At 41.4% G+C, this 27,851-nt stretch overlaps 1 protein-coding gene across 1 annotated transcript in view; it reads right to left on the bottom strand.

The window, feature by feature from the left end:
- Positions 1-16,341: 16,341 nt before the first annotated feature.
- The window catches only part of HS6ST3 (heparan sulfate 6-O-sulfotransferase 3), a 268,763-nt gene continuing 257,253 nt past the window's right edge, over positions 16,342-27,851 (bottom strand). Inside the window, exon 2 of the mRNA XM_041478315.1 lies at positions 16,342-17,047. Within this exon, the coding sequence (XP_041334249.1) occupies positions 16,342-17,047 (706 nt within the window). The remainder of the gene's footprint in view (positions 17,048-27,851) is intronic.

Below are 27,851 nucleotides of genomic sequence, written 5' to 3'. Positions count from 1 at the left end.
ACCTTGTTCCTCTTGTCTCAGACAATCCAGCAGGGACAGGACTTGTTGCCCCTGGGAAGCTTGTGTCCACCTCAGGGGCAGGAGAAGGGAAAACCGCGATTCTTTCTCTTAAGCCTGGCATCAGTAAGAAGCCTGGAGGTCTTAGGAAAGCCAAGCTTAGTGAGCCTCTTCCTCTGGGTGTGGCTGCTCACAGCTGGCACTGATCCCACCAGCCCAAACCTCAGAGCTGGTCTGCCAGAGAATGTGTTTTGTTTTCCCGTTACCTTGTGGCCATGGCCGTGATGACAAACAAATGTCTTTTTCTGTGCCAGGTTAGTTTCCCTCTGGCAGGAGATACTGTGGCCATGAACAACCCAGACTGCTGTAATCATTCCTGAAAAGTGACAGCCCACCTGAAATTCCCCACCACATGCAATATTCCACTCCCCCCAGCCCACTGCATGGCAAAGGGGCTGTTAATGGCCCCTCTATATACACAACAGCAAAACACTAGCATTACCCAAACAGAAAAGATAAACTCTGGGAGTTTGCCAAAGACTTAATTAATAAGCTAAACTTCTTTCCCTCCTCACTGAGATCTCAGTGTTGTCAGAAGGGCATCAAGGATTTATCTTTGTTTATTGGAATTAATTTACTTCTTCCCCCAAATGACAACTGCAGTTTGGTTAAAGCAGTCGGTCTCACACTAATTTATTTGTTCTGTGAGTAACTTTCAGTACCCACAGAACTTATCAAATTAAAAATTGTCAGTTTCTATAATGGTCTGACCTTTTCAATCTGACAAAGTTCAAAGTGTGGCTCAACAGGTTCCAAAGGACAGCTGCTAAGAGCAGCTGCCCACACTGGAGCATCAATGTAAATGTTCCAGCAGGTAAATAGTCACTGGGAGGGCTTGAGAAAATATCTTGCTGGGTGAGCAAGAAGAAAAAGTGCCATGTGTAGAATGAATTAAAAAGCATTTTAGTGATGTATCCTAGGGAAAAGACAGAGCTCAGGTATCTTTCTAATCAAACTCAGACACTGAAAGGTAATCTATCTCCATACTCTCAATTCAAACAAGGGGAATAACTAAAAAGCCAAGCTTGCTTGAACAGAAGCTATTAACCCTGCATCGCCTGCCTTTTCTTTTTAGCAAATGTCTATTACCAGATATCTTTAGCAAGTTTAGACTTCATCAACACTGAGAGCCATTGTGACACAGTCCATGCAACTGTACCCTTGGAGACTGTGCTTGCTGTGAGCTTGCTGCAAGATGCTGCTTGAAAAGGCAGCCACAGTGTTCCCTCTCCCCCTGCTCCCTCATGTCAGCTACTTCAGCATCCACAGAGGGAGTGGGGGTCAGCTTGAGCCCCTTCTCCAGGTCTTCCAATGGTTGCCACCTATACAATGGGTACATGGCAGCTAGCTATGGGTCAGAGGCAGGGAGGGCAGAGCAAACCTGGCCTCCTCTCTGCTAGAGGGGTTCAAGAATGATTTAAATAGACCCCAATGACCTGATCCTGTTTCATCTGACATATGTGAGCAACTGTATGCAGTGCCAAGGCTTACATGGGGGCAGTGCTGGGTTTTAGCCAGACACAGACGTGGTAAATCAATGCAGGGAAGGATGGGGACTAGCCAAAGCAATGTGTCAGGATAGACACCTTGGGCTGTTTGCTGTCATTAGCTCTAACATGGAATTGCTGGAAGGGTCTGGGGGTTTGTTTCTCTGTTTGTTTGCAGTCATTGAAAGCACCATATGGGATTCCTGTGACTCCCAGAAACACGTGACCTCTGATGTAAACTTACCAACACATGGTGGTGTATAATTTACTAATGGTCTTCCCACTAATGATGCAGATTTAAAGCAATAGCTGACAAGTCCTTGTCCAGAGGAACTGTTAAAACTCTCACAAGTTAAAGTTTGGTCTCTCACAGAGACCAAATCTGAGGGAGGAATTAATGCCAAAGCTCCTGATTCCCTGTTATAGCTGAAGCAATGATGGAGTTAATGCACATGGATCTTTTGGATTTATCTCAAATCTGTGATGAGCAGGGGAAAAAAATAATGGTGTCTCTCTTGCCTTTTCAAAGTCCTTGAAAAATTCCTCAGGGACTAAAGGTTTTCTTCTGGCCTCCTGGCACGACAGTTACCATAGAGTTTAAACAGTAATTGCTCCATGGGATGCTCTGCATCAACAGAGAACAGCTTTCGTCCCTTGGATTTCATTTTTTAATCAGAGATTCAGCCATTTTACTAATATACAAGAGGCAAAGTTGAAAGCTAAATGACAATGCACTCCAATTACATTATTTCTTACAGCAGTGGGGGTCTTTGCTGTTTTAAGTATTTGAACACAGATTTTGGGAATTTTAACAATGCTTGCCAGAAAAGAGGGAGGGCAATGAGAAGAGAGAATGAGCAGACAGCTTACTGGTTAATTACAGCTTAGAAAATGTCATGCCTGGTCCCTGAGATTACTTTGCTTTGATTACTGTACTTCAAGACTGCATCACTGGCTCTACAGACCTCTCAGAAAACATTTTACCAGTGGAGTTAGGAAGCCAATAATTGATGTCACCAGGCCTCCAGCCATTCCTGCTGCCTACCTGGCGTTTTTCCTCCATGTGGTTTAGGGTTCAGAGTACAGTTAGCTTTTGTTTACTGCAAATGCTTCCTTCATGAACACTGATTCTGCCTGCCACCTGTGCATTTGACCTGGTAATGCAAGCCCCTCTTGGCTTCCCTCCTCCTCATCTTATGTCAATGTAACTTCCTTCCAAAAGCAGGTCCAGACCCCTTTTTTTCCCCTCTGCTGGGCTTGCTTCCCTTTGATGAATTATAAAGTCAAAGCAGAAAGTGGGTGGCTTGCAGGGAGGGTCTGTGGTAATTACAGGCTTTTGAATGATACATGGCCCAAAGAAGTTCTTAGTGTGCAGGCGAGAACATGGGAAATGTCCCTGGGATGCAATTTTCTCTCCAATAATGAAGTTGCACGGGGACAGATGTTGTCAGATGTGGTCTAGACTTGGGAGGCTTTGCTTTAACTAGGTTTTACTTTCATTCTGACTTTTCAGTAATACTTTGGGGTGTACTCCAAAAAGCCTTGAAGGTATTCCCTTGATGGATGGTGCACAGGTGTGGCCGCAGCTCTATTCACAGAGAGCAGCAGGCACAACTTCCCCAGGATTTTTCCTGGAGAAGGCAGTGAGAAATCTCAGAGAAGAAGAAAAACAATTCTTCTCTCTACTTGCTGCATCGGTTGTTTCGCACATGTGGAATGTGTTATGGAGATTGTTTACAGAAAGAGATTTGTTAATTCGCCACTGGTAATGGTTGTATGGATTGATTGACCAATTAGATCAAAGCTGTGTCGTGACTGTCTGAAAGGGTCATGGGTTTTTCTTTAGTTTAATATAGTATAGTTTAGTATGTATAGCATAGTATTAGTATGTAATATAATATAGTACAGCTTAATTGTTCAGCCTTCTGAAATCACTGGAGTCATTGCATGTTATTCCCCAGCTGGGGAATGCCCTGCAACAATACACAGGCATGTATGACTTTTTTTTCCATACTGTATTCCTCATCTGACTTCTCACAGATGCCTCCCCATGGAAAGGCAAGAAGGTTCCCTGGGTTTCAGACAAGGTTGTCTTCCTTACAGCTAATTGACAGACTTGAATTTACTGTCCACTGAAAGGAAAGTCAGATATATTGTTGCAGACCTTAAGCCATCATCAGCTTGAGGTTCCTTACCTGGAGGTTTAGTAAGAGCCAAAGTTCTGCACTAGATGCATGAAGCAATTCAAAATTCCTACTGCACAGAAGAGCCACCTTTGACCCTCCAACCCAACTCCAGAGTCACGCCATACTGATGGGCAGGCAGCGTTTAAAAGAGAAATGCCTGCTTTAGGAGAGAGTGTATTGATATTCACCACATTCTTACAGCCTGGGCATGGGAATGCACCTCCTCATAGTGCTGTATTATTTATAGGTTAGGCCAAACACCAGGATATTGAAGTAAGGCTACAAAAATTTTTCAGTTTCAGAAACAGCTCATAAATAAGAAGTTAAGTCTTATATTTTAAGGAAAAAACCCTAAAGTTCCTGTCCCTGAGGTTTACAGGAAAAAGCTGAAAAATATATCCTGCACAATACTGCCAAAATCTATAAATCTGACTCTTCCCCAGCTCACCTCTATTGTAAACCAACTTGATCCCATGACTGCCCTGCCAGCAGAGGGGAACCAGGTGTCTGCTGCCTCTGCAGTGGAAAGGGTAAAGCAAGGGGAAAGATTTATCCAAAATGTCTAAGTCCTGCTGCAACAGCTCCTTCCTCCAGCCTTCTCCTGCTCATCTCCATTTCCTGCCACTCTCCAGTACCTGACTGCAAGGAGAAAGGCATCCACCTCTCTTTCTTCTGCTATTTTCCTCCTCCTAATCTGTCAGTTTATGAAGCCATGTTCTGCTCAGGATGAAGGCTTGCTTCCAACAAATGAGGAACTGGAGTTATTTACTTCATAATGGCTTTGGTATCCTTGAGCACCAACCCTGGGTTAGCTGCATGCTCCTAAGGAAAACACAGCACAGACCCAGACCAGGCTGTAGCAAGGTATCGTGGCTGATCCCGTTTTTTATGGCTTCTAGAGCGGGTACCTTCTCACTTATGTATCCTACTGCAGACACCAGAGAACTAACCAAACCTGAATTCTTGCATCCTATTGAAATATAAGCATTAAACCATTATAATTATACCTTTCTATTACCTGTTATGATGGTAAGTTTGATTTTTGAGCTTCCAAACGAAAACAAAATTAATGAGATTTTGCAGCAGTAAAAATGCCTCCCCCCTTATTGACAATCTCTGCATGTAGCTCGGCCTTGCTTCCTACTGCGTGCAAATAATAATGTGGCTATTGCCGCATTTTTGCTATAATTTCTAAAGGCAGCTGGAGCAAATGAAATCAGAAAAGGAAGTTTATGGTACTTCACATTTTTCTGTGTAAGGTTTCATGCTGTGTTATACACTGTTCATCACTTTCTCCATACTTTATTTGCTGTGAGATATCTGAAATTCTTTGTCTTATCTTATCTATGATTTAAGATTCTGACCTTTTCATCTCTCTGTAATTTCACTGCCAACTCACTCAATATGCCTTTGTTTATAACCTTACAGCAGGGAGACCAAGACAAGATGGGAGTTGCTTATGCACTGGAAAGACAGAAATTTCCATTTGCTAAAAATTTGTGTGTGAAAGAGGGAAGCAGAGATACAATTTCAAAAGTTTTTAAAGAATCTGGAAATACAGATGAGAAAGAGGATTAGACACCCTTTCAAACAGGACTTCCTGCTAAAAGAACAAATGCAAAAGCAATACCTTTCTCTTAATGCCGACCTGTGTGAAAAGCAATTTCAACACTAATAAAACCTGATTTTTCAGCTCCATGGTGAGAGCAGCAGAATGGCAGCACACATCCCAGCACTTTCATCAGAATGGTTGGGGAGGCAAATGAAGCCTTTATATCTGCTACTGGGATGTTATATCAGCTTGCCTCGAGTTCTGCTCCCCCGCTGCCAAGGCAGGTTGTAGAACGAGCTCTAGGGATGCTAATTTGTGCTGCAGAATAGCTGCTAAATTATTCAGGGTACTAAAGACAAGGGCTGAGTGTGAATAGCAGAAGACCCTGATGATATGGAGTGACGGCAATAAAATGACAAATGAAATTCAGCGTAGATAAATTTAAAGTGAGGCACCTGCGGGGAAAAAACCCAATTTTGACTTCCCATACACTGTGCTGAGTTCTGAGTTGACTACTGATACTTGGGAATGAGATCTTGCCATTGGAATAATAATTTTATGGGCATGTCATATTTGTGCTCAGAACTCAGAAAAATCCAAAACTAAATTCTAGGAAATATTATGAAAATAAAAGTAAACAACACTTAAAACACCACTTGTATTCACCTCATATGAATCCTTGGTGTATTGAGTACTGTGGGCAGCTGTGGTCACTCCATCTCCAAAGAAAGATGTAGCAGAATGAGAAATGCAGCAGGCAAGCTCAATCAGGATAACCAAAGACATGGAGACTTACTGAACAGTCTTATGCTCTAACGCCTGCTCTGGACAGAGGGGAGGGAGATACAAAATACAGAGAATCACAAAATCAGGAGATGCATGAAGAGGAGCAGAGACTTGTTGCTCAGTATTTCTCCAAATTTAGCAGCTAGGTGTGCTTCAATGAACCTAGAAGGTGTCCAACCTGAAGGAACCAAAAAGATTTTTTTTTTTTATAGTAGTAGTAGTTTTTCTGTTGTGTTCATGAAACTTTCACCATAGTTAAACTAAATGGTACTAGAAGTTAATATTTAAATCCAAGGAGCAACTGAGTAAATTCAAAGAAGAAAAAAGAGTCCAAGAAAAGCCCTCTAAATTCCAAGATGCTAAATTTGGTCAAGAAGTCCTTGACCTAAAAATGATTGGCAACTAGGAGACAGATTGTCATATATAAAAATACATATATATATATGTATTTAGACAGACATGCTTTCCTGCATATCTATACATATATTTACAAGAAGCCACTCAGGCCTCTGTCAGAGAGAGGATGTGGGTCTCCTTGGCCATAGTTGAACTCCTCCAGAAACTGTTTTTAAAGTAAATCTTTATTGTTTGGGTGATGGGATGATATTGGCAGATGCAGATGAGCAAGGCAGATTTCTCAGCTACAAAAGTCACTGTAAGCTTTAGTTCATCCAGTGATCATGGTATCATAGCAGATAAATTAGAGCCTATAGATACAGTTAATCTGCTTTAGATTTGTTTAGTTTACCTTCCTTTGTAGTATACAGAAACAAAAAGACAGACTAGTATGTCTAGGTTTAAGTAGGTGTTTCAGAAAATGAATCAGCCTCTACTAGTGTCTATATATCCCAAGTCTGGGATAATTATTAGTCAACAAGAGAGCACATTTTGCCCAGGAGTACCAGAAATACATATTTCCTACATATTAACTTCTTCAAATAGTTATTCTATTTTGTGATTTATTTAAATAGATTTAGATGTAGCATAAACAATGTCAACTGATAAATCCTGGTTGGAGTTTATAAATAAAGATGCATCTTTGAAACAAAATCTGGCAAAGACAAGCCTGTCTCAGACCTAGGAGAAGTTTAAATTCAGCTCAAGTTCTGCTGAGCTAGCTGCCCAGTTGATCCAAATAGAAGATTTGATCTGGTGTGATAGACACACACACAAGAACTCCACTGCTCCCTCAGACCATTCCTGGGTTGTGCAGCATTAAAGTCTTCCCAAACTTCTGTATTGGTAGTGTTTATTTTGCTGAAGTTCAACAAGGCCAGGTGTAAGGATCTACATCCGGACTGGGGCAATCCCAACCACAAATACAGCTTGGGCAGAAAATGGATGAGAACAAGCCCTGAGGAGAAGGACTTGGGGGTGGCTGATGGATGAAAAGCTCAAAATGAGCCAGCAATGTGCTCACAAAGCCATCCATATCCTGGGCTGCATCAAAGCAGTGTGGCCAGCAGGATCTGATTCTGCCTCTCTACTCACTCTAATGAGATCCCAGCTGGAGAGCTGCATCCAGTTCTGGGGTCCTCAACGCAAGAAGGATGTGGACCTGCTGGAGCAGATCCAGAGGAAGGCTCAGCTAAGCAGATTTTCCTGAAGACCTTCACATCCTTGCTTGCCCTTTGCAGTGGTTGTCTCCTTGGGTCCCTGATGTTCACAAGCTGCCCTGTCTCCCTCCTCCCCTTATTTCGTATTTCTTTGCTACCTCACTCATTACAGTGACTGTTGTCATCACCTTTGTACAGAGGGTCCCCAGATCTTCTCTCAGTCCTTAAATCTCCCCCTCTGATCTTTGTTGCATCTTCAAACATTTCTAAACCTATCCACATATGGAAGCCTCAATTCCATTTCAAGCGCAGTCTTTTCCAAAGTGAAATGCTGCTCCACCATTCAGTTGACGTTCTACCTTCTCAAAAGTATATTTGGGGATTGTTTTCCCCTCTATGAACAGAGATGGAAAAGACACATTTCTGGGATGAGACTCTTCTAAGCTGTCATAACCATCATAAATGTCCAAAGCAGGCCAGATGCTCATGCCTGATGAAAGTACATTTGCCCCCATCACCCACAGGGAGGTCCCCAGGGGTTGCCTGAGGACATTGGCTCCAGCTGACCTCTACTTCTGTAAAAGGAATCTCATTCAATGTGTGTCACAGTGAAATGGTGAGCTGCTTACCCAGTGGAAAAATTCCTGCAGTAGCTTCCAAGTCTGAGCAGGGCAGCCCTTATGTCCTCTCACTGCTACACGTTTACATCATTCTGGGCTCTCCCAGGATGGTGAGATTTATAGGTCACTGACTTACCTCCATATTATCTAATCTCTCTTGCTCATGCTCTGAATTTTATTCGGAATGTGAGCAGCATACTCACAAATTTCTTAGCAAATGTTGAAAGGTGTCACACCTTTGGTAGAGTCTAGAGGTAAAACAGAAATAAATGTGACTGAAATCTTAAAAATCCTAGCCTTTCTCCAGTCATATGTAATACTGGGCAGCAATGCTGAGTCTCACTCTTGCTTTTAACTGTGACATAAACTACATAACTACACAATATTCTGATGTACTTCTTGAAATGTAACCATGTATGTGGCAAAAAATTATCTCTCTCCTGGTAGCAAAATCAATTTCTCCTTTGGCTACATAGTAGAATTTATCAGCAATACAGACATTTATTTCACTTATTATCTTGCTACTCCTGCTTTACAACTGCTTTCACTAAAGTGCAGGACCCAGAAATACAGCAACATTCATTTTCCTCCTCCATCTCTCACACTACCCTTCAGCACATGCAATTTTGTGCTCAGAACTGGTGAAGATGATGGACTTTCAGTTTGCAGACCACTTGTCTGTGACACCCCCAAATGCTACAAACATTGCAAGAGAAGTTTAGGCTCCTAACCATAACTCTCAAGGAGAGACACTGTTGGTTGGACATTTGCAAGTGTCTGAGATATCTGCACAGGGTTTACATATGGGACAAAGCCTCTGTTCTGAGGTCTGTATTCTTCTGCAGCAGCAGCTGAAGGTCAGACGGACAACTTCAGAGCACCATAAGCAGCACTGGATTATTCTGTTTAGCAGCCTGTATTGCTCCCCAGGAGTATGAACTCTCCATGCCATCTTGCCTTTCCCATCAGGATCCAGGCTTTGGCTCCACTCAGCCAGCAGCTTCTGGGAGTCTGGTTTCAAACAACAGCGTGAGTTTATGGAGGCTGACATCTGTCTCCCAGGAACTAAGTTAGTTTCACATCAAGAACCAAGCAAGCAGTGAGATACCACCACCACAATTTAGAGAAATCTGGAAGTTACAAAGCCACCCAACCCTTTTGTTTCCTCAAAGTGATATGAGTGGCAGGAAAATTGATAGTTACAGTAGGGATTTCATTGGTGACACCAAAAGGGGCAGTAAAACATTATCTAACACAATCCTGCTGCAAAGCATATGTATAATTGTAAGTTACTTTTTCCTAATTATTAATTCATAGCCTTTTCCTCATCCACTGTGTGGGTCACCTTTTCATAAAAGGAGATCAGGTTGGTCAGACAGGATCTGCCTTTCACAAACCCGTGCTGGTTGGGCCTCATGCCTTGGTTGTCCTGTACATCTGTGAAATAGCACTGGAGCTGATCTGCCCCTTGTCCTTCCCTAGCACCGAGGTCAGGCTGACAGGTCTGTACATCCCTCTTCCAGCCTTCCTTATAGTTGGATGTCACAGCTGTCAACCTCCAGTCAACTGGGACCTCCCTGGTTAGTCAGGACTGCAGATAAATGATGTAACGTGGCTCAGTGAGTCCTTCTGCCAGCTCCCTCAGTACATTCAGGTGGATCCCACCCAGCCCCACAGACCTTTGTGCATCTGAGAGTGTAGCAGCTTGCTGACTATTTACCCTTGGATTATGGGGCAACCTTCTGTTCCTGGTCCCTATCTCCCAGTTCAGGGGGCTGGATATCCTGAGAACAACTGGTCTTAAGTACCTCAGCCTTTTCCTCATCCTTTGTCACTGTCCTCACCCACATCCAATAAAGGATGGAGATTCTCCTTAGCCCTCCTTTTACTGATGATGTATTTAGAGAAACATTTTTATTGTATTTTATGGCAGCTGCCAGATTAGGTTGTAGCTAGGCTCTCACCCTTCTAGTTTTCTCCCTGTGTAACCTCCTAATATCCTTGTAGTCCTCCTGAGTCACCTGCCTTTTTTTCTAAAGGTCTCTACTTTACCCCGAGTTCCAGTCAAAGCTCTCTGGTCAGATAGGTTGGGGTTCTTCCCTGCTGGGTTGTCTTTCAGTACATGGGGACTGTCTGCTCCTGTGCCTTTAGAACCTCCTTCTTAAATATTGTCCAGCTTTCCTGGACTCCTTTGCCTTTCAGGACTGTTTCCCAAGGGACTTTGTCAACCAGGCTCCAAAGCAGCCCAAAGTCTGCCCTCCTGACTCAAGGTAACAGCTCTGTTGACTCACATCTTACTTCCTCAAGAATTGGGAACTCTATCACTCCGTGATCATTATGCCCAAGACAGTCTCCAGCCATCACATCGCCCACCAGTCTTTCTCTGTCCACAAACAACAGCTCCAGTGAGGCCCTGCTTGGGCTGCCCACCAGACATATCAGGAAATTCTCCTCCACACACTCCAGGAACCTGCTTCCTCTCCACTGCGTTGTATTTCCAGAAGACCTCTGCTATGTTCAAGTCCACCATAAGAGCAAATGCTAACAAATGTGAGTCTTCCCCCGGCTGCTTATGGAACATTTTATCTGCCTCTTCAGCCTGGTTGGCTGGTTTGTAACAGACTCCCACCAAGATATTGTTGGCCTTTCCCATGAGTCTTACTCATAAACACTCTTTTCATCACTGTCAACAAACTCTGGAGAGTCAGAACACTCCCTACCATACAGGGCTACCCCACAGCTTTCATGTAGGTAGACTTCAAGAGCAAACCAGCAGTACGAGGCTGACAGTGCAGCAACACACTTCAGCTTCTCATTATTCCCCACAGAGCTCAGGAGATTATCCTGACAGTTTGGACTGCTCCTCAGCGCTGTTGGAGCAGAAATGAAGTCCAATTGGAAGCAAAAGATTTGGTATCATGCCCTAATATAATTAAATAATAAATTCTAGCAATATGATTTTCCTCCATGTACATTTTGTTAAAAACACACAGTAGATTTTTACTATGACGTGAAACATTTTCAGTCATTTTTATGGCTATGTAGATAAGATAGAATCTTTAGTGTTTCAAAAACACAATCAATGTTTATTTGTTCTCATAAGTAATTCATGGACCCAACAATATTCAACAAAACTTCATTTTTAACAGATCTCTTAATGAGCATCATTTTACAGAAAATCACCAACAAATAAATATATGAAAACAATTGCTTTTGACATCACAATGGTTAAACACATTAAATAATTCATTAAATTGTGCTTTACGTCAATGAAAATCCCTAGATCTACAAACTATCTTTTAAATAGGAATGGAAGTATATATGATTACTCACAATACAATCTCCCAGTAGCAGAATTCACAAACATTATTGCACATAAACAGAAGGAAAATTCCTAAAGAATAAAGTAATTTACAACCTAATAATTTATTTTTTCATCTTAAATATGGCAACTGATGTGAGTTCTTTTTTTTTTTTTCTTCTCTTCCAACATTTATTTGAAATCACAGAGCAAGTGATATGGCCAAGAGGAAAGTCAAGGACATTGCAGGCATGGAACCCATTTCCCTCCACAAAATGTAGACAAAGAAAGTATTATAGGAACCAAACTGAAAGAAGTGCTACAGTGAAAATTGGGTACCTTTTTCAAGCGTGCTTTTTTCCCCACTACACATACAGAGGATACAGCCATCAACTCCAGCTGAATGACTTTATTGTGGTTGTTCATCTTGCACATAGTATTCCCCACCAGTCTGGAAACAATATAATCCTTATCCCAGACCAAAAAAAAAAAAAAAAAAAAAAAAAAAAAAAAAAAAAAATCCATATGTATCAGGGAAACAGCAACAGAGGGAAGAAAAAGTGAGATATGAATAAGCAGAAGTGCTCGTAACTGATACAAGAGTGCAGGTGGCAAACAAGATCCCACTAGGGCAGAAGGAAGCATGTGCTGACAAGAAGACCAACTTAAGAAACCTCCTGATTTAGTCATGGATGTCAGATGTGAAACATCTCCAGACACAAAGGTAATGTGACCTGCCTCTGGTTGAATGGGTATGATGCAGTTAGGAAGTGTGGCTTTGGATCTGACTTCCATCGCTTTTTTTTTTCCTGCATTTCTGTTTTTACTGAACAGCAAGTAACTGCTGCATATTGGATAGAATCCCTAGCAAGGCTATGACAGCCTCACTATTAACACAACAGCAGTGGAAAATACTCAACATCAGAAACAGTGGGGTTTTTTTCTCTTGATGATGAAAAAGGTTTTTACTGTCAGCACTGGTGAGTGGGGAAAAGAGAACAAATTTTCATTCCTTAATAAGGCCATAAGGCCATATGGTGAGTGCTTGGACTAGACATCACATTATCAGGAACAAGTTCTAATGACACAACATGTTTCTTTGTCCACTCCAAGCCTACGGTGAATTATAACTGGAAAAGGCAGTGCTGGGAATGTGATGGGAGAGATTAGCAAGTACATCTCCATTACAAAAGAATGAGATTTGTTTCAGCACCACGGTAGCAGAAGCCAAATTGCCTTGCTTAAGCAACAAAATAATGCCAGGAAGATGGACAGAAATCCTATAGCATTGTTGGTCACGAAGCTTTAGAAAAAAACATGCTGCTCCCTGATCTTATATGGGCCAGTGTAATTATGGTTTATGCTGTCAGAGCAATGAAAACCTGGAATAACAGAGATATGAAGCAGAACCTTTATTTTGCTTTTGCATTACATTATTTCAGGCACAGTGCCCAAGAGGAAAAAAGCTGCAGGCCTGTGTCTTAGAAGTCAGCCTGAAGGTGTTTCCAAACTGCTTTATTTGTCATGTGTAAGGAAACTCTGCTAAGAAAAACAGGATTGTTGGTGCAGTGAGTTTGCTGAATCTGCAGCTGGAGCTGGGGAAGGAGGCGCCAGGTCCTTCAGGCACAGAGCTCTGGGTAAGGTCTTAGCTGCTGACTGCCCACCCCTCCCAAAAAAACCCCAAAATAACAAAAGCAGCAAACCTACTCCTGCACAACCAGGGCTGTTACACAGGCTCCAGAGGAAAAAAATTCCAACAAACCAACTTCAATTTTAACTAAATCCCAAGAGTTAAGGCAAATTCCATTAACATAGATGCCACAGCACATTAACAGCTCTTCAGGACCCTAATCTTGACTCCTGGGAAATGACTGATGAAAAAGGTTAGGCATCACATTAAGATGTTGCCAAACTATTCAAGCTAATGTAAACTACCTAGAAAACGTTTTCGGTTTTCCTCATTAGGCTTTGTTTTGTATCAGGCAGAGGGAACAGTCTGGAGAACAGTTGGTGTGCTTAGACAGCTGAAACTGATACTTACAGTCACTGGTGAGGCTTCGGGGAAGTATTTCTGAGCGCTGTCTCCTCTCCCTTGAAAAGAAAAACACTGCATTTTCTAAATGAAAAATGGGGTCCCAGTTGCTGTGAGCAGCAAGGAGAGGTGGCCTGCTGAGCAAAGAGGTATGTGAGGAAGGGACAACTTTTTTTGCATTTTGGAGGAAGAGGAAAGAATGTCCTACAGAACAAAAGATGAGTTGGAATTTATCTTACTTCCTTGCTTACCTTGCTTCTTAATGTGAATTTGGCCTTGCATCTTTCCTTCCACATGGCTGGTTTCTCCCCTGCCCTTCAGGGTCTCACCAGCACTCTGAGCTACCTGTGCTCATGGGAACAAGAAGGTCATTGGCAAATCCTGGAGACTGAGCATCAGGTGCCAAAAGCATCATTCCTTCCCCTCTCATGCTGTTTGGTCTCCAGCAAGATGTGGCAATGGGCACAGGAATGGGGAGATGCAACAGTTCCCATCATCCCTGAGCCACAGACCAGAAAGCTCCTTCCCTCCACAGGGCCAGGGCCAGCCCAGCCTAGAGCCCTGGTGCCAGCAGCTAAGATGTCAGATCACTGTGAATTACCTGCACTGTGCTAAAGGTGCAATAGTGCCAGTGAGCCTTAGCTCTTCACAGCCCCACTGTTCTGCATCTAGGACACGCAGAGCGAGCTTCAGACCTCAGCTGTAAAGATTTCAATTTAAGTCTTGGAAGGTTGGTGTCCATACCGGAGCGAGGTGTCAGAGCGCCTCTTCCAGGCAATGGGGATCCATCCAAGCAGCACTGTCCAGGAACCCAGTGAGCTCCTCACTCTTCCCTAAGGCAGACACTGAGAACAACAATCTTCCTTTTCCCTTCTGAATGTGGAGGTGGGAGAAGATGTACACAAACCATGAGTGGAAGAGGTATTAGGGACCAAACCCTACCACTACTCACCCCCAAGTAACACACTGACAATCAGACGTAAAGCAGCATATTGTTAATGAACTACATTGATAATGAGGCATCATCCTGGTAGCCCTCTTCACTTCTTAATGCTATTATGATATTTCATGTTCAATGTATTACTGTATGCATTATCTTTCAACAGGATCATTAGACTCTATTTTTGATATTCTGCATAGATAAGTAGCAATAGCATTGTCAGAAGAAAAGATACAGCATGCACAAAAAAAAAAAATCCAACTTGGAAATGAAAGGACAAATTTTAAAATTGAGCCTCTTTTTTCTGTAACACATTATTTTTTCAACCAACTGGATAGAAACCTTGAATTTTGAAAACAGGCGAGAAATGTGCATCCACATCAGGTACTCCAGTACTTCTAATTAGCAAATCCATAAGGTAAAAGCCATTCATGCATGCAATAATATACTTTCAGCATCTTGATTTAGCAGCCATGTTGAGGCACTTAGAGAAATTTCCTCCTAATGCTTTACATTTATGCCAGAAGAAGAAGGAAAAAAAACTCTCAGAAGATCTATGGAGCACAGGACCCTCTTTTTAAAATTTCACCATTACAAATGGAATAACATAAAATCTTGGAATGAGCAGATGCAGTTTAGCCACAAGAATGGAACACATGGAGGAAGAACCCATTGAATCATTTTCTAGACAAGGAAGAAAAACAGATACAGATCTCTCATCATGAAAACAATAAATTTACAAAGAATCCTCATAGAGAGTAATAAATATTAAGACTTTCCACATATCCATTATGTATCCTATAAAATGAAAGCTGATTTTTTTTTCTAGCCACTACTGTAGTCAGAGAGAAAACCAATTTAAACTGTATGCACTCAGCATCAATGTATTTTAACAGACAATATAATAAACCTGCCTACTTTCACAGACAATGTATCTCCAGGCTTTTATATCAAATCTGGAAAATGTCACACTAATATTTAAGCTTTTCCTTCTCTCTCTTTCCTCTTCCCTGGAGTTTGCTTGACCCCTTTTGTGAATGTGAAGGCAGATTTCATTGCCCCCAGCCAGATAATCTCTGGGATGTGTGTTCAGCTGCCACGTGGACCTCATTTCTCAAAGCTTTCCTTTGCCACACACACTTAGAAAGATGGTTCCTACCTGGCTGGGCTTGGTACCCTCAGCACCTGCAGGGAAATAAGCCAACACCTCCACCATCTCACCTATAATCGATCTCTCACTGCTGGCCTTTGGAACAGAGCAAGAAGTGCCCCAATCCAACACTTCCTCTGTCTTTTTTAATCCCCTCATCAAATTCTTCCCTTATTCAAAACACAGCATGTAGAAGTTTGAAGGGCAATGTGTGCACCTTCTCCATTTCGTTCACTAGAAAGTTATGCACTACAGTTGTAATGAACAGTACGAAATAAACCAGCTCTCCTGTCACAAAAAAACCAAGTCAGGTATTTTTCCCCAATTTATCATTCATGCCTGCACAAGTTTTAGTAGCTCAGATTGTACAGGGTACATCTGTTAATGCAAAGAATTTGTCTCTCTCTTCAACCCGTCCTCATAGCTTAGGCCTTTGAAGGAAGTCTTTTCTGGCAGGAATCTTATTCTACTGCCATTTAATAACACTAATCAATACCCATTGAGAAAAAAATACATTCTCACTGGCAGAAACCAAGAAAAACTGAGACAAGGGGGGGGAGTTGTCAGACGAGGTCTCATTTACCAAAGCAGTAGGTCTCCCTTGGCTAATTCCCAGGTAGCCACGTTGCACAAACAATCTGATCCTCTCACTGGTTAGGCAAGATGGAGGAGCATCACCACCTTGCAACCTGACTATTATAATCTTCAGTAACAGCTACTTCTGCTGCCTCTTCCCTTGGCCACTGGTGAGCTCTCTGCTCCCGCAGCAGTCGCCGCTCCTCTCGCCTCTTTAGCCGGTTCTTCTGATGCTCCTCTTGCTTGGAGTACTGGAAGCGCTGCAGGAACAGGTCCTTTGCGTATTCATACAGCTGCATGTCCAAGAAATTCAGCTCCTCTATCCGCTGCCGCACATCCTCGCCGATGTCCACATTCGAGGCCCGCGTAACGTTGAATTGGGTGAACGGGGAAATGAACTTTAGGTTGAATGTCCTCTCAAAGAGATACTGTGTTTTCCTCTGAAATTCCGTCAGCCCGAAGAAGGCCATGTTTTTCAGATTGTTCTTGGCGCTTTGGAGAAGAATCATATTTCTCTCACTCTCATTCATGAAAGTCAGGTTGTAGCAGCCCACCAGGCTGAGGTCTGCCAGCATGCGCACCTGGCGGTTGCTGGCCAAGTTGTAGCTACAATCCATGAATTCCTGTAAGCTGACTCCAGACCAGTCGTCTCCTTCGTAACAGGTAGGCAGCTCGTCTGGTGTTGGGCTTCTTCCATCACACATATGAAGGGAAGTTTTCCACGTCGCACCCCTCTGGACATGTTTCCATTCACTCAAGTACCGTGACACTGGATCCCTCAGCATGGTGATGTAATAGAAATTCCTGAAACATATAATTAAACAAACAAATTAAACACAGGTTTAAGATTTCAGTAGATTTTCCTATTTATTCTCCAATAAAACTATTACCCAACACTGGCACCACACCCTTCATTTTTTCCAGTGCAATGTAGGCACTTCAGGTGACTCTTTCAGAGACAGTAAAATCTTCATAAATACTGTGAATAAAATACAAGGTAAATTGGGAGAGAGAGAGAGATATGAAAGGAAATAAGCAGTTATCAGAGAAACGGAATTACTTTGACCTATCAAGTGTTTAGTGATAGTTACTTTACATAGAAACCAATTAACTGAAGTGTGCTCCCCTCCACATTGAAGTATTAACCACCAGCAATATCAGAAACTGTGTGAAAAGTGATTGAAAAAATCCTGCCACTTCTCTTCTGGACTGAGACACGCACGTCTCACAAGATGCAGGGGTTGATAATCCCTACAGCACTTGGGCATAACCTAAGAAAAGCTTAAGCAATTTCATGTGGATAGTGTAAGTGCTAAAAATAACACCATGTGGAAGAATGGCATGAGCCACCTACTTAAGAAAAACCCTATTATTAAGTGGGTTGGAGTGAAGATAATAAGAAACCAAAAATCCATTCACATGACTTATTTTTAGACAAGTGCTTGATTGAAATTAGTTATAATCGTGTAGAACAAAAGCATTTGTTGCTGTAAGGATTATTATTATTCAATCTCACCTGTCAAGAATACAAAAGAGACACCAAGATATATTGATCTGAAATAGAGAAAATAACTATGGAGCTCACATTGTCAGTTCATCCTTTTGCTATTAAATTCAGTTTGTATGCCTTATTTATGGCAATCTGAAAGGGACTGCAATTAAATACATATCAAGGAAACTTTCACAGATTGAGGGTTTTTTTTTTTACTGAGGGATGTTTTACTCAATAATAACTCACCTGAATTATAAGGTGATATCATAAACACAAAGCAGAACTGAAATACTTATGATTTCTCTCAGCTAGAATAACCAGAAGAAGATTCATGACTAAAATTAACACATGATCTGGTACAAAAATAGGCTCATGAGTTTGCATGACTCATCTTACTGCAAACTACATATTAATAAGTCATGAGCTCTAAGATTTCTTAAGAAAAGTCTGATCTCAGTACTTTTTCTTCAGCCTGGAGAAGGATGAAGAGAGTAAGCAGGAAGCAGACAAAGATGAAGGAAGTATGCAGGAAGCAAGCTTGCTGAAGACAAGCTACCTGTAAACAAACTAACGTTTTGGAAGTGTCATTTCATACAAGAGATAACTCCAGTAAAATAAAAAATCTTAAAAATTTTAACACCCTCCAAGACAATTACTTTGCTTTTTCAGGTATCACCCACTTCCTGCCACTAAAGATTTACCATCTCCAGAAAACTTAGGTTTATTTCCCCACATACTGCTAAATATGCAGATATATTTCCAAGTGCAGGCAAAGCAAAGGGAAACAGGTCTGAATACTTCATTCTTATTCATTCTGAATTTTCCACCTACAGGACCTAGAATATATTTTCCAGAATAAGGTTATGAGACCAAACTATGGACTGTGTTCTGCTGCAGGGTAATTTCCTGAGCTACTATCTCATGCAAACAGCTGTTTCAATACTTATTTCACAGCAGAAGTTTTACAGGAGGATGGATTTAAACTAGGGAGTGTCATGGATGTATTTTCACTATCACTTGCACTGGAAGCCAAGATTTCTGTCAGCATCAGATGACACTTTGAAGGATGATATTTCCAGAATCATTTGGAGCTTGGGTCTTCTGACTGCTGCTCACACATGGCCACATTGCACATCAGCTGTTTTGGTCCCCTTCAGTTACTTACGCTGCCCACATCAACAGGAACCCCAGAATCACACAACCCTTCACAGACAAGTATTTCTAAAATCCCTCTTCTCCTGCAGAGCAGGAAGTACCAGACATCCTCCTGTGTGCTCTGCAGGATTGTTCCACTATGAGAAAGCAGTCTTTGGGCACTTCAGGCACAGCTTTCTCTTCTCAGATTGGATGCTTATCTCATCTTGGCTCTGCACTGCATGTATGAGAGCACATTAGAAACTACTTTTCATTTTACAAGGAAGAAAGGGGACCCATTTCACAGGTGCTGTGCAGATAAAACACCCGTTTTATCTCAAACACCCGTTAGCTCAGCATAAGGAACTGTTGTTGCAACATCCAGCAGGCACTGATAGGGTTGTGACCAAAAATAGCTGAAACTCCAAGGGAACAGAGATGGAAAAAAATGGACAAAGACTCAGAGGCAGCTGCAAACATCTACATCAACAAAGATGGGGCATTGGCTCAGTCTTTGTATTGCTGCCCCTCCTCTCTTTCAGGTAATTTTGGGTGTTAATATGTGGTAACAGATAGATTTAAAAGTTGCTCTTGACAGTTATTTATACCTCTAATAATAGTTCTGTCCTTCCTCACCCATCTCCAGCAGTCCCAGTCAGGTATGACTCAGAGCAGCAACAATTAACAAAAACACCTCCTTTGCATCAATCATTTCCCTTTCATCCCTGGATATGTAAATGTGTTTGATGTGCAATAAGCAGGAGTACAAAGCAAATGCATGGAAATGAGAACAGTACATCTTTGGTTAACATCCGCAGCTTCCCTTCTGCATACCGGGCCACAAACCTTCACCAGCCTGCTGCTGCTCCTCCTTGCGAGTACCTAACTTCTGCAGCTGTTTTCACTGCCCAGATAAATTTGCTGCTGGTTTCTGCAGCTTCCAGAGAGTTGACTTCTAGTGTTATCCACTGAATGGATTACATCTGGCAGACAATCTTTAACAGCAGCTGGACACACATTTAGTTTCTGAGGGGCTGATAACTTATGCCGCATTCGCAGTTTACAACCTTCTGATTAACCTTCTGGCTGTGACCCTCTGTCACCCTTTTAATCAATCTGAGGTTGGAAGACATTAAGATTTCTTCCACCTTATCCTGGACACTGTCCAGATGACACTGTTGTGTGCTACCCCTGGACTGGGGGGATGCTACACTGAAGTTGTGCACCAACTTTTCTTTCACGGAAAAGGGTGTCACGTCTCTAGAATAATGATACAAGTAAACACATGAAGACCATAAGCATTTGTTTCAGTTGGAAAATTATATAAATTATAACATTTTCTTAGGAAATGGTTTTCAAACTGTTTTCAAATGTTTACATTTATGGAATAATTATAGAAGCATTTTGGAGCTCTCAGTGCCTCATACACAAGCATTCAATCACACTGGGAGCAGCCGAGGAGTCAGCTCATAATAAAGACAAGAAGCAGGTTAAAAATACGAAACAAGATATAGCCTTTCTTCACTGCTCAGTAAAACAGCATAAAGTTAGCTAAACACTGAATATGCTTGAGCTACTCTGAATACAGATGTGCTCTTGTTCTTAGTGGTGTAAATGACCCTCTTGCATCACCCATGCTCACACTTATGGCACTGAGTGTTAAACTCAGTGGCTACCCACTGTGGGAAATACTGAGCAAAGAATTAAGTAATGACTTCTGTTACCCTGTTTGTCAAAGCAAACTCATCACAGACTTCTTGGATTCATTTTTATAGACTCTCATCATCGATTACTGAAACTACTGGTACAGATACCCTCAGTGCTTAAAGGCTAGCCAAAAAGAATATACTGGTATGTCAGGGAGAAGATATTTTTCAGAAAATACTCCAAGTTAATTAAAACCCATACAAGCTGTATCTATAAATTTATGTAATCAATATCTATATCAGCACCTATATATGTGCATGTAAACATTTACACTGAAATCTGGCCATAACCTGCATTTGTCAATGACAGAAAAATGACAATAAATAAATGCCTGTGTGTTTGCCAATGTATCCTGTGATTGTCTGTATAAACACACAGACATGTAAGAACAGTCTAGACTGAATTTCAAACACCAGCCCACTAGTTGCAGTGTTAGCTCCTCCTTAAAGGAAACTTTATGCAGCTTCCCCAGATTAAGCAATCTCCTTTTGAGCATGATGTACTGAAACTAATGGGTTATTGAAGTTGTCATTATGGGATAGTTGATTTTTTGGACAAGTGATGGTTACGGCAAGGGTCTGATGATCCATGCAAGAGCTCAAACAAGCACCAGTGTGAAGTGTGAGCTGCACACTATTGTTTACACTGGAATTATGAAGTCCTTGGTAATTCCTAAGGCTCTAGTCCTACTTGCGTGAAATCCAATCTCTTCATTAGCATTAGGCAAAGAAAACCTTTAATTAAAAGAACAGATAAAATGAGCTTCTAGTTATAACCTAAGAACATGTATTTCTTCCACATTATAAGGTATTTTAATATAAATACTCTAATCTTACATTAATCCTTCAATAGTATTGCTCTGGTTTAGAAATTAATTTCAGAGGAGCAGTCTGCTATAAGCAGAGGTGATCCCAAACCGGGGCACTTTGCTTCTTCTATCACCATGGAACAGATGTCCCAGCTGAGGGAGATTTACTAAATACGAGAAGGATCATCGCACACTGAGAACAGAAACATCCTGTAGGGCCTCCTGGGGAAGAAGGATGAATGGCATCTTCATAAAAGGAGAACAGCGTGCTCATGGCAGCAGATGCAGAGACAGAAGAGTATTTGAGGTGGAGAAAAAGAGTCTCCAGAGATTATTCTGGAAAACACTAGCAGACAGAAGAAAGAAAAACCCAAGTGACTGAAAAAATCCAGGTGCATCATAAAACTATCCACATTCTGCTTCTTCCTGGTAGAAAGGAAAATAAAAGCCCTGGTCAAGTTTATGTCCCAAGCGAAGATAAGAAGTTAGAAGCTTTAATTGTGGAAGTGAGTGTGATCCTGAGGAAAGGTCTGAAATACCCACCAAAAGCCATCCTGTCAGCACACTTCTGCTACCAACAGAGGTTGTGGCAAGATGAAGGCTTAAGAAGGATCAGCATTATGTGAACACAAGCCTTATACTTCCCAGTTTTATCTTGAAGCCCAAATTCCCACAGGCAGAAACAGAGTTAGCCCACAATCAGTAATCTCTCTTTGGGCAAAGTATTGTCAGTATGGGTAATGGCAAAAGGAAGAGGGTAAACAAATGAAACAAAGGTAAGTATAATGCAGCACTTGTACAGTTAGGGAATGAGAACATGCAACAGGAATGATGGGGGAAGGCAGAAAGCAAAGAAACATTGTCAGGCTGATCTGAACTGGTCAAAGTCAGTGAAATGCAGATGCATCAGCTTGAGGCTGGCAGCATTTCTGTGTAGAGTGTCTCTGCATCCATGGTGTGTTTAATTTACAGATAAACTGCCCAAAATAATAAGAACAGGCTGTATACTTATCCAGAACAATGGCACTGTAACGAAAATCTATGAAACAGTGCACAAAATATATGCATGTCCATCTGGCTGCAGGAAACATCATACAGCTTATCCACCAAGCCAGACAGATAAACCCTAGCTGTCCCACAAACTTTTGCAAAGATGATGCAGCCGGAGCACATAGGCTTCTTAAGCTTAGTGTCTGTCACAGGATGCTAGACACTGTGATGGAATGGTTTTCTAAGAAATCCTTTACATAAGTTTGTGAGCTTAATACTATTATCTGTCCTTTCATGTTTTCACGGCTTTCTTTACAAGACTATTACTGAAAGAACAGCCACCACCATTAAAAAGTGAAGGTTTATCTGCTCTTACCACATGCATCACCTGCTCAGCATGCAGCAAAAGCACTTAATTAGCTGTTTTCTCAGAGGATCTGAGCACTCACCACTTCTGCAGTTTTTATCTGGGATGATGAGCACTTTACTTAAAACAGTGGCTGTAATATTCTATAGACACCTACTCCACATTAAAGGAGATCTTAGCATAGTTAAATAAAAGAAAAATTTAAAAAGCCCTACTTTAATTTTGAGGTATAAAACTACAAAATTTTAGATGTGTCTGATTATTCCTCTGAGATTTTGTCCCATGGCTCTGAATCCAACTGGAGTAAAAACTGGTCATTGTTTCCTATTTCTGAGTTGGCCACAAATCTCTGCTGTTAAACTTATCCTTTTCATTACTCCAGTGGCATAAAGACCAGCTAAATCCATACAACACGCCTGCTCAGAGAAGGGCCTGGATGCTGCTTTCAGGGTAGGACAGCTAATTGCAGTGGTCCACATGTGAGCTGTGCATCGAGGCAAGCTCTGAAACCAGCAGGGAGCTGCTCAGCACAGGCAGTGATGTGTGTCTGGCCATGGCAGGGGCCACCTCTGGCATGAGCTGCATCCCTTTAGAGGCTCCCTCTGCATCACACCGTGTACCTTGGCCTCAGAGGGAGCTTAACTGCTGGCCTGGAGGTGCCTGTGCTGTACAGGTGTCTCTGTCTGCAAGGTGAACCCTGCACTTGGAGCCAAAGGGTCCTTGACTGAAGGGACGTATTCACAGAATGCAAAGTTCAGGCCAACACCAAAACCCAACCACTAACATAACATTTTGTAATGAGGGAGAAATAACCACAGAGAACCTCCATTTCACAACTCTTTGTACCTATAACACATCTACCAGTCAGGGTATAATATCTCTTTTTAAACATGCTTATAGAGTTGGAACATTCCCCACAGTAAAACAAAGTTTTTAAGCAAGTTCTGTATTGTTTCATACAAATCTCCGATCCAGCAGTTAGAAAAGCAGTCCATTATAACTTTGTTGTCCTTGCTGACACATCAGTATATCAGTGTGACAGAGGGAGGGCTGGGAGTCAGACAGCTGGGATTGTATTTCTGGTTCTGGTAAGAAAAGGAGGTCGCTAGGGAAGTAATTTGTGGTGACACAGACTGTTACAGGCAAGAGAAATGTGGTGATTGGGCACTGGGAAGCACTTAAGAAATGTGAAATCTTATATTTCCTTGCATGTTAGGAGGAATACTCCCTGTCACTAACTTCAGCTTCTTTTACAGTAATTCACTGCTTTCATCACAAAACTCCCAATTTTTCTGTTTAGATATTGCAAGCCTTTTTTTTTTAAAAAAATATCCTCTGAAATATCAGATTAAATTCTGTATCCATGCCATCAGAAAAACCTCAGGAAAGCTTTATAGCACTGTTTTTTTGGGTTTTTTTTTGGTTTTTTTTTTTTGCACGTTGTTGATCAGAAGATTAGTGTCCTACACCTGATTAAAGAATGACAGATGACAAACAGTGTTTTTAGAGATCACTCACTCTTTGACATCAAACAACTTTTAACAGTAGTGATTTAGGGTAATCCAGAAGGGTAAAAGAAAGGGAGTGAACCTTTGGCAACACAAATGCTACACATACAACATTAGGAATTTTTCCACCTAAAGAGTTCAATTTTTCTTGATGTGAAGCTAGAACAAATTCAATAATGGCATAGAGCCATGCAAAGATATTAAAAGAATGAGATAGTAGGTAAGCTATTTTAACACAACACTGGTTCATAGATTCATATAATACAGAAAAAAAAGATTATTTTCAAAATCCAGCACTACATCTGTACTGAAAACAATGGTAAAAACTGCATTTGTGGAGACCCTAATTTTTATTTTTTTTTTCTTAAATACTTCAGGAATTAAGACAACTGGCCTCGGACTAGGCAAAACGACAATTTATTTTTAAAATGTTGTCTGCTTTTAGACCCAGGATATGTGATTTTGTACTTTTTTAAAGTAATGAATAATCATGACAATAATAATCACATTCTTGACATATCACATTGCCACAAGCCCTTCAAAATTATCAGTGAAAGTGTATCTTGGGACCTACTGCTGCAAAAGGATGGTGGGAGGGCTTAGAATTTTTTTCTTGGCATAGAAGGATATAAGTTTGTGAGGATACAGACTTTAATGATGTATTTCAAAGATGTGACGAAGACATGAGGTGGAGATCAAACAGCAGCCTTTCAGCACCTAAGAAGTGGCCAGTGAGAAGACAAAGCAAGGCTTTTCACTCTTGTGCATGGTGGGATAGCTAATGAGGGACAATAGTCATAAGCTGAAAAAGGTGAGAATAAAAGGAAAACAATTTTCATTATCAGAATAATTAAGCATTGGAAAGCTTTGTCAGTAGCAGCTCTGCATCCTCCACCCTTGGAGATTTTGAAGATCCAACTGGACAGAGCTCTGAGCCACCCCGACTATGCTCAGTGGTGGCCCTGCTCTGAGCAGGACGTTGGACTTCTCCTGAAGTCACTTCCCAGCCCTGGGGCTCTGGGATTCTGAATGACAGCAGAAAGTCTGCTGTCACCAAATACACAGTCCTGTCAGACAACACAGAAAACATGAACCAACTCAACAACTAAATTATCCCCTTCTCCCTTGTTCTGTCCTGGCCACCCTAGGAACAGTACAGAGGATTTTTAGTCTCTTTTAAGAGACTGTGAGGTTTTTAATAAGATTTTAACTAGGCCTATAACACTCCAAATCAGCACACCCAGAATTATTGAGCATCTTCATGAGTACTTATTTCAATGACATGTTATTCAATATAGACCCTCCAGAAACTGGAGAGGACAGTGCAGCCACTACATGTTCCTAAAGAAACTAATTCTGTTCACAAGTATCAAGTCTGGATCTTGAGCAGCTCCCAGGCTAATGAAATGATGTAGTTACCCATGGTTTTGACCCCAGTATTTTAGAAAATGCACATGAATAGCATATGAGTATGTGTGAGTTCTCTGAGCTAATATAGGTTTTTCCTGGGTGTCGCCTTCAGGATTTAGGCATACATTTTCAAACACAGAGCATAAAGTTGGGCATTTTACTCTATATTTAAACATGTAGGGAAGCTCAGCCTCACTGGCAGTGAAGAAAATAAGAGTAGTATGAGTAGATACAAACAAATTTGCTGATTTATTTAGGAAAAAAAAACTCTCAGAGACACCTCATTGCCCTACCTACCCTTCCAGCACAGATAACAGCACTCAATTATCCCTTTCCTAACCACTTTTGAAATATCTTTTTCATGCCATTGCTCCTACTGAAAATATCTTGTGAAGGTTTCTTCTTACAGTTAGGAACACAAGTCTTATTCCCAGAAAAAACCTGGTCTTGGTCCACTTAGATCCAGTCGTTCTTGAGTTAACACTGCAAATACAAAAAGGAGATCTATAAATGTAACATCAGAGAAGGAGAAATAGCATTAGAGCTGAAGATCAGAGAGCAATCACACCTCTCAACTTTCAATTTACGAAGCTGAACTACTTTTTATTGTCTCCTCTGATAAGAAAAGTTCTAAGTGACCAAACTGCAGTCCCCAAAACCCTTGGGTCATGCTTAGATCCTTTTACCGAGTTTTCCAACATCTCAGCTTTTCATGCTAGCTTTTGATAGGGGGCTTACAAAAGTAAGGAGCTCCTGAGATTTGTTCCAGGTTTTGATCATCATAGCAGTCCTTTCCTGGCATTTGAACTTGCACACTTCAAATTTCACTATACATGGCTAGAATTGAGCAAATTTCACACAAGGCTTTAGAGGTGCCTTGTACAATAAACATTTCTTACCACCACTGGCAATGTATTCTCTGATACACCCTCACATTGCATTTTGGTTTTTATGGGGCCACATGACTCTGGAAACTCATACTCACTGTGTCACTGGCTCAGATGGTCCCTACCCATGGCAGGGGGGTTGGAACTTGATGGTCTTTAAGGACCCTCCCAACCCAAACCATCCTGTGATTCTATGAAAATGAACACTCCCCATTTTGGCTGGTAAGCACTCAGTTGATAGAAGACAGCTGTTTCTGCCAGCTTCAGATGCATGAACCATGCACTCTGCACTACCAAACTTCATTTCCCCTACTTTTATTAAATCCTCAATGTCATAAAGCAAATTTCATTAATATACTTAAGATTTTAGTGCCACCATCATTAATGGAAACATGAAACAGGATCAGAGTTAAGACTAGCCCTGGAAATTCATGGATAACTTCCCTTTAAGTACCTCTTTCAGCACATCCTGTTTTGCTACCAGCTTCTTGTTCACCAGAAAATTCTTATGCTCAGCTTCATGCTTTCTGCCTTGTATAATAACTTTGCACATGTTGGTCTATTAAATACTTTATTGAAGGCAAATTTCCATTCTGCTATCAGAGATGGATGCTGGATTTACATGTCACAGCCCAGAGGCTGGTGGCCCCAGCTCTTTGGTGCATGTGAAAACACAGAGGTTGGTTAAAGATAGGGAAATGACAATTTGTTTCAGGGTGAAGTGGTCTGTTTCTGAATAGAAATGTGCAGATGAGGTGATTTGGTGGAAAAACAAACAAGCTTGATACAAATTGTAAATCATTTCTTGATGAGACACAATCCAACAAAGTTCCCTCCAGTGATTTTTGTTCTTTGCCTAAATTATATCAAGCTCAGTTGTTCTAAATATTCCTTAAATTGCTGAAAGGAGTGAAGTAGCAAGAACCTTGCTGAAAGAAATACAAAATGCAATAATAATTCAAACAATGAGAATTGCATTGTTCTGTCAAGCACATGCACAAAACAATCCTTGTACCTCTTAAGAAACAGGGTGTGAGCACACACAGGAGAAAATACCATTCAAAAGCAATAGATGTGCAGTGTCTTACAAGATTCTTTAAAGATATGCAAGGCATTTGTGCCCGGGAAAATAAGAAATCTTTTGTGGAGAGGACTGGGAAAGGAGGAATTCATTGCTCACATCACCCCCATCCAACCCACTGTGCACAGGTGATCGTTGTGTCTCAAAAGGACCAAGTAAATCCGAGGTACACATGACCTCTTTACTCAAAATTGTTTCTTTTTTCTCTGCCTCTGCCAGGCCAC

This window comes from Pyrgilauda ruficollis, unplaced genomic scaffold, assembly GCF_017590135.1.
Source record: "Pyrgilauda ruficollis isolate IOZ18807 unplaced genomic scaffold, ASM1759013v1 scaffold44, whole genome shotgun sequence".
Taxonomy (NCBI): Eukaryota; Metazoa; Chordata; class Aves; order Passeriformes; family Passeridae; genus Pyrgilauda; species Pyrgilauda ruficollis.
This window is presented reverse-complemented; position numbering and strand designations above follow the sequence as displayed.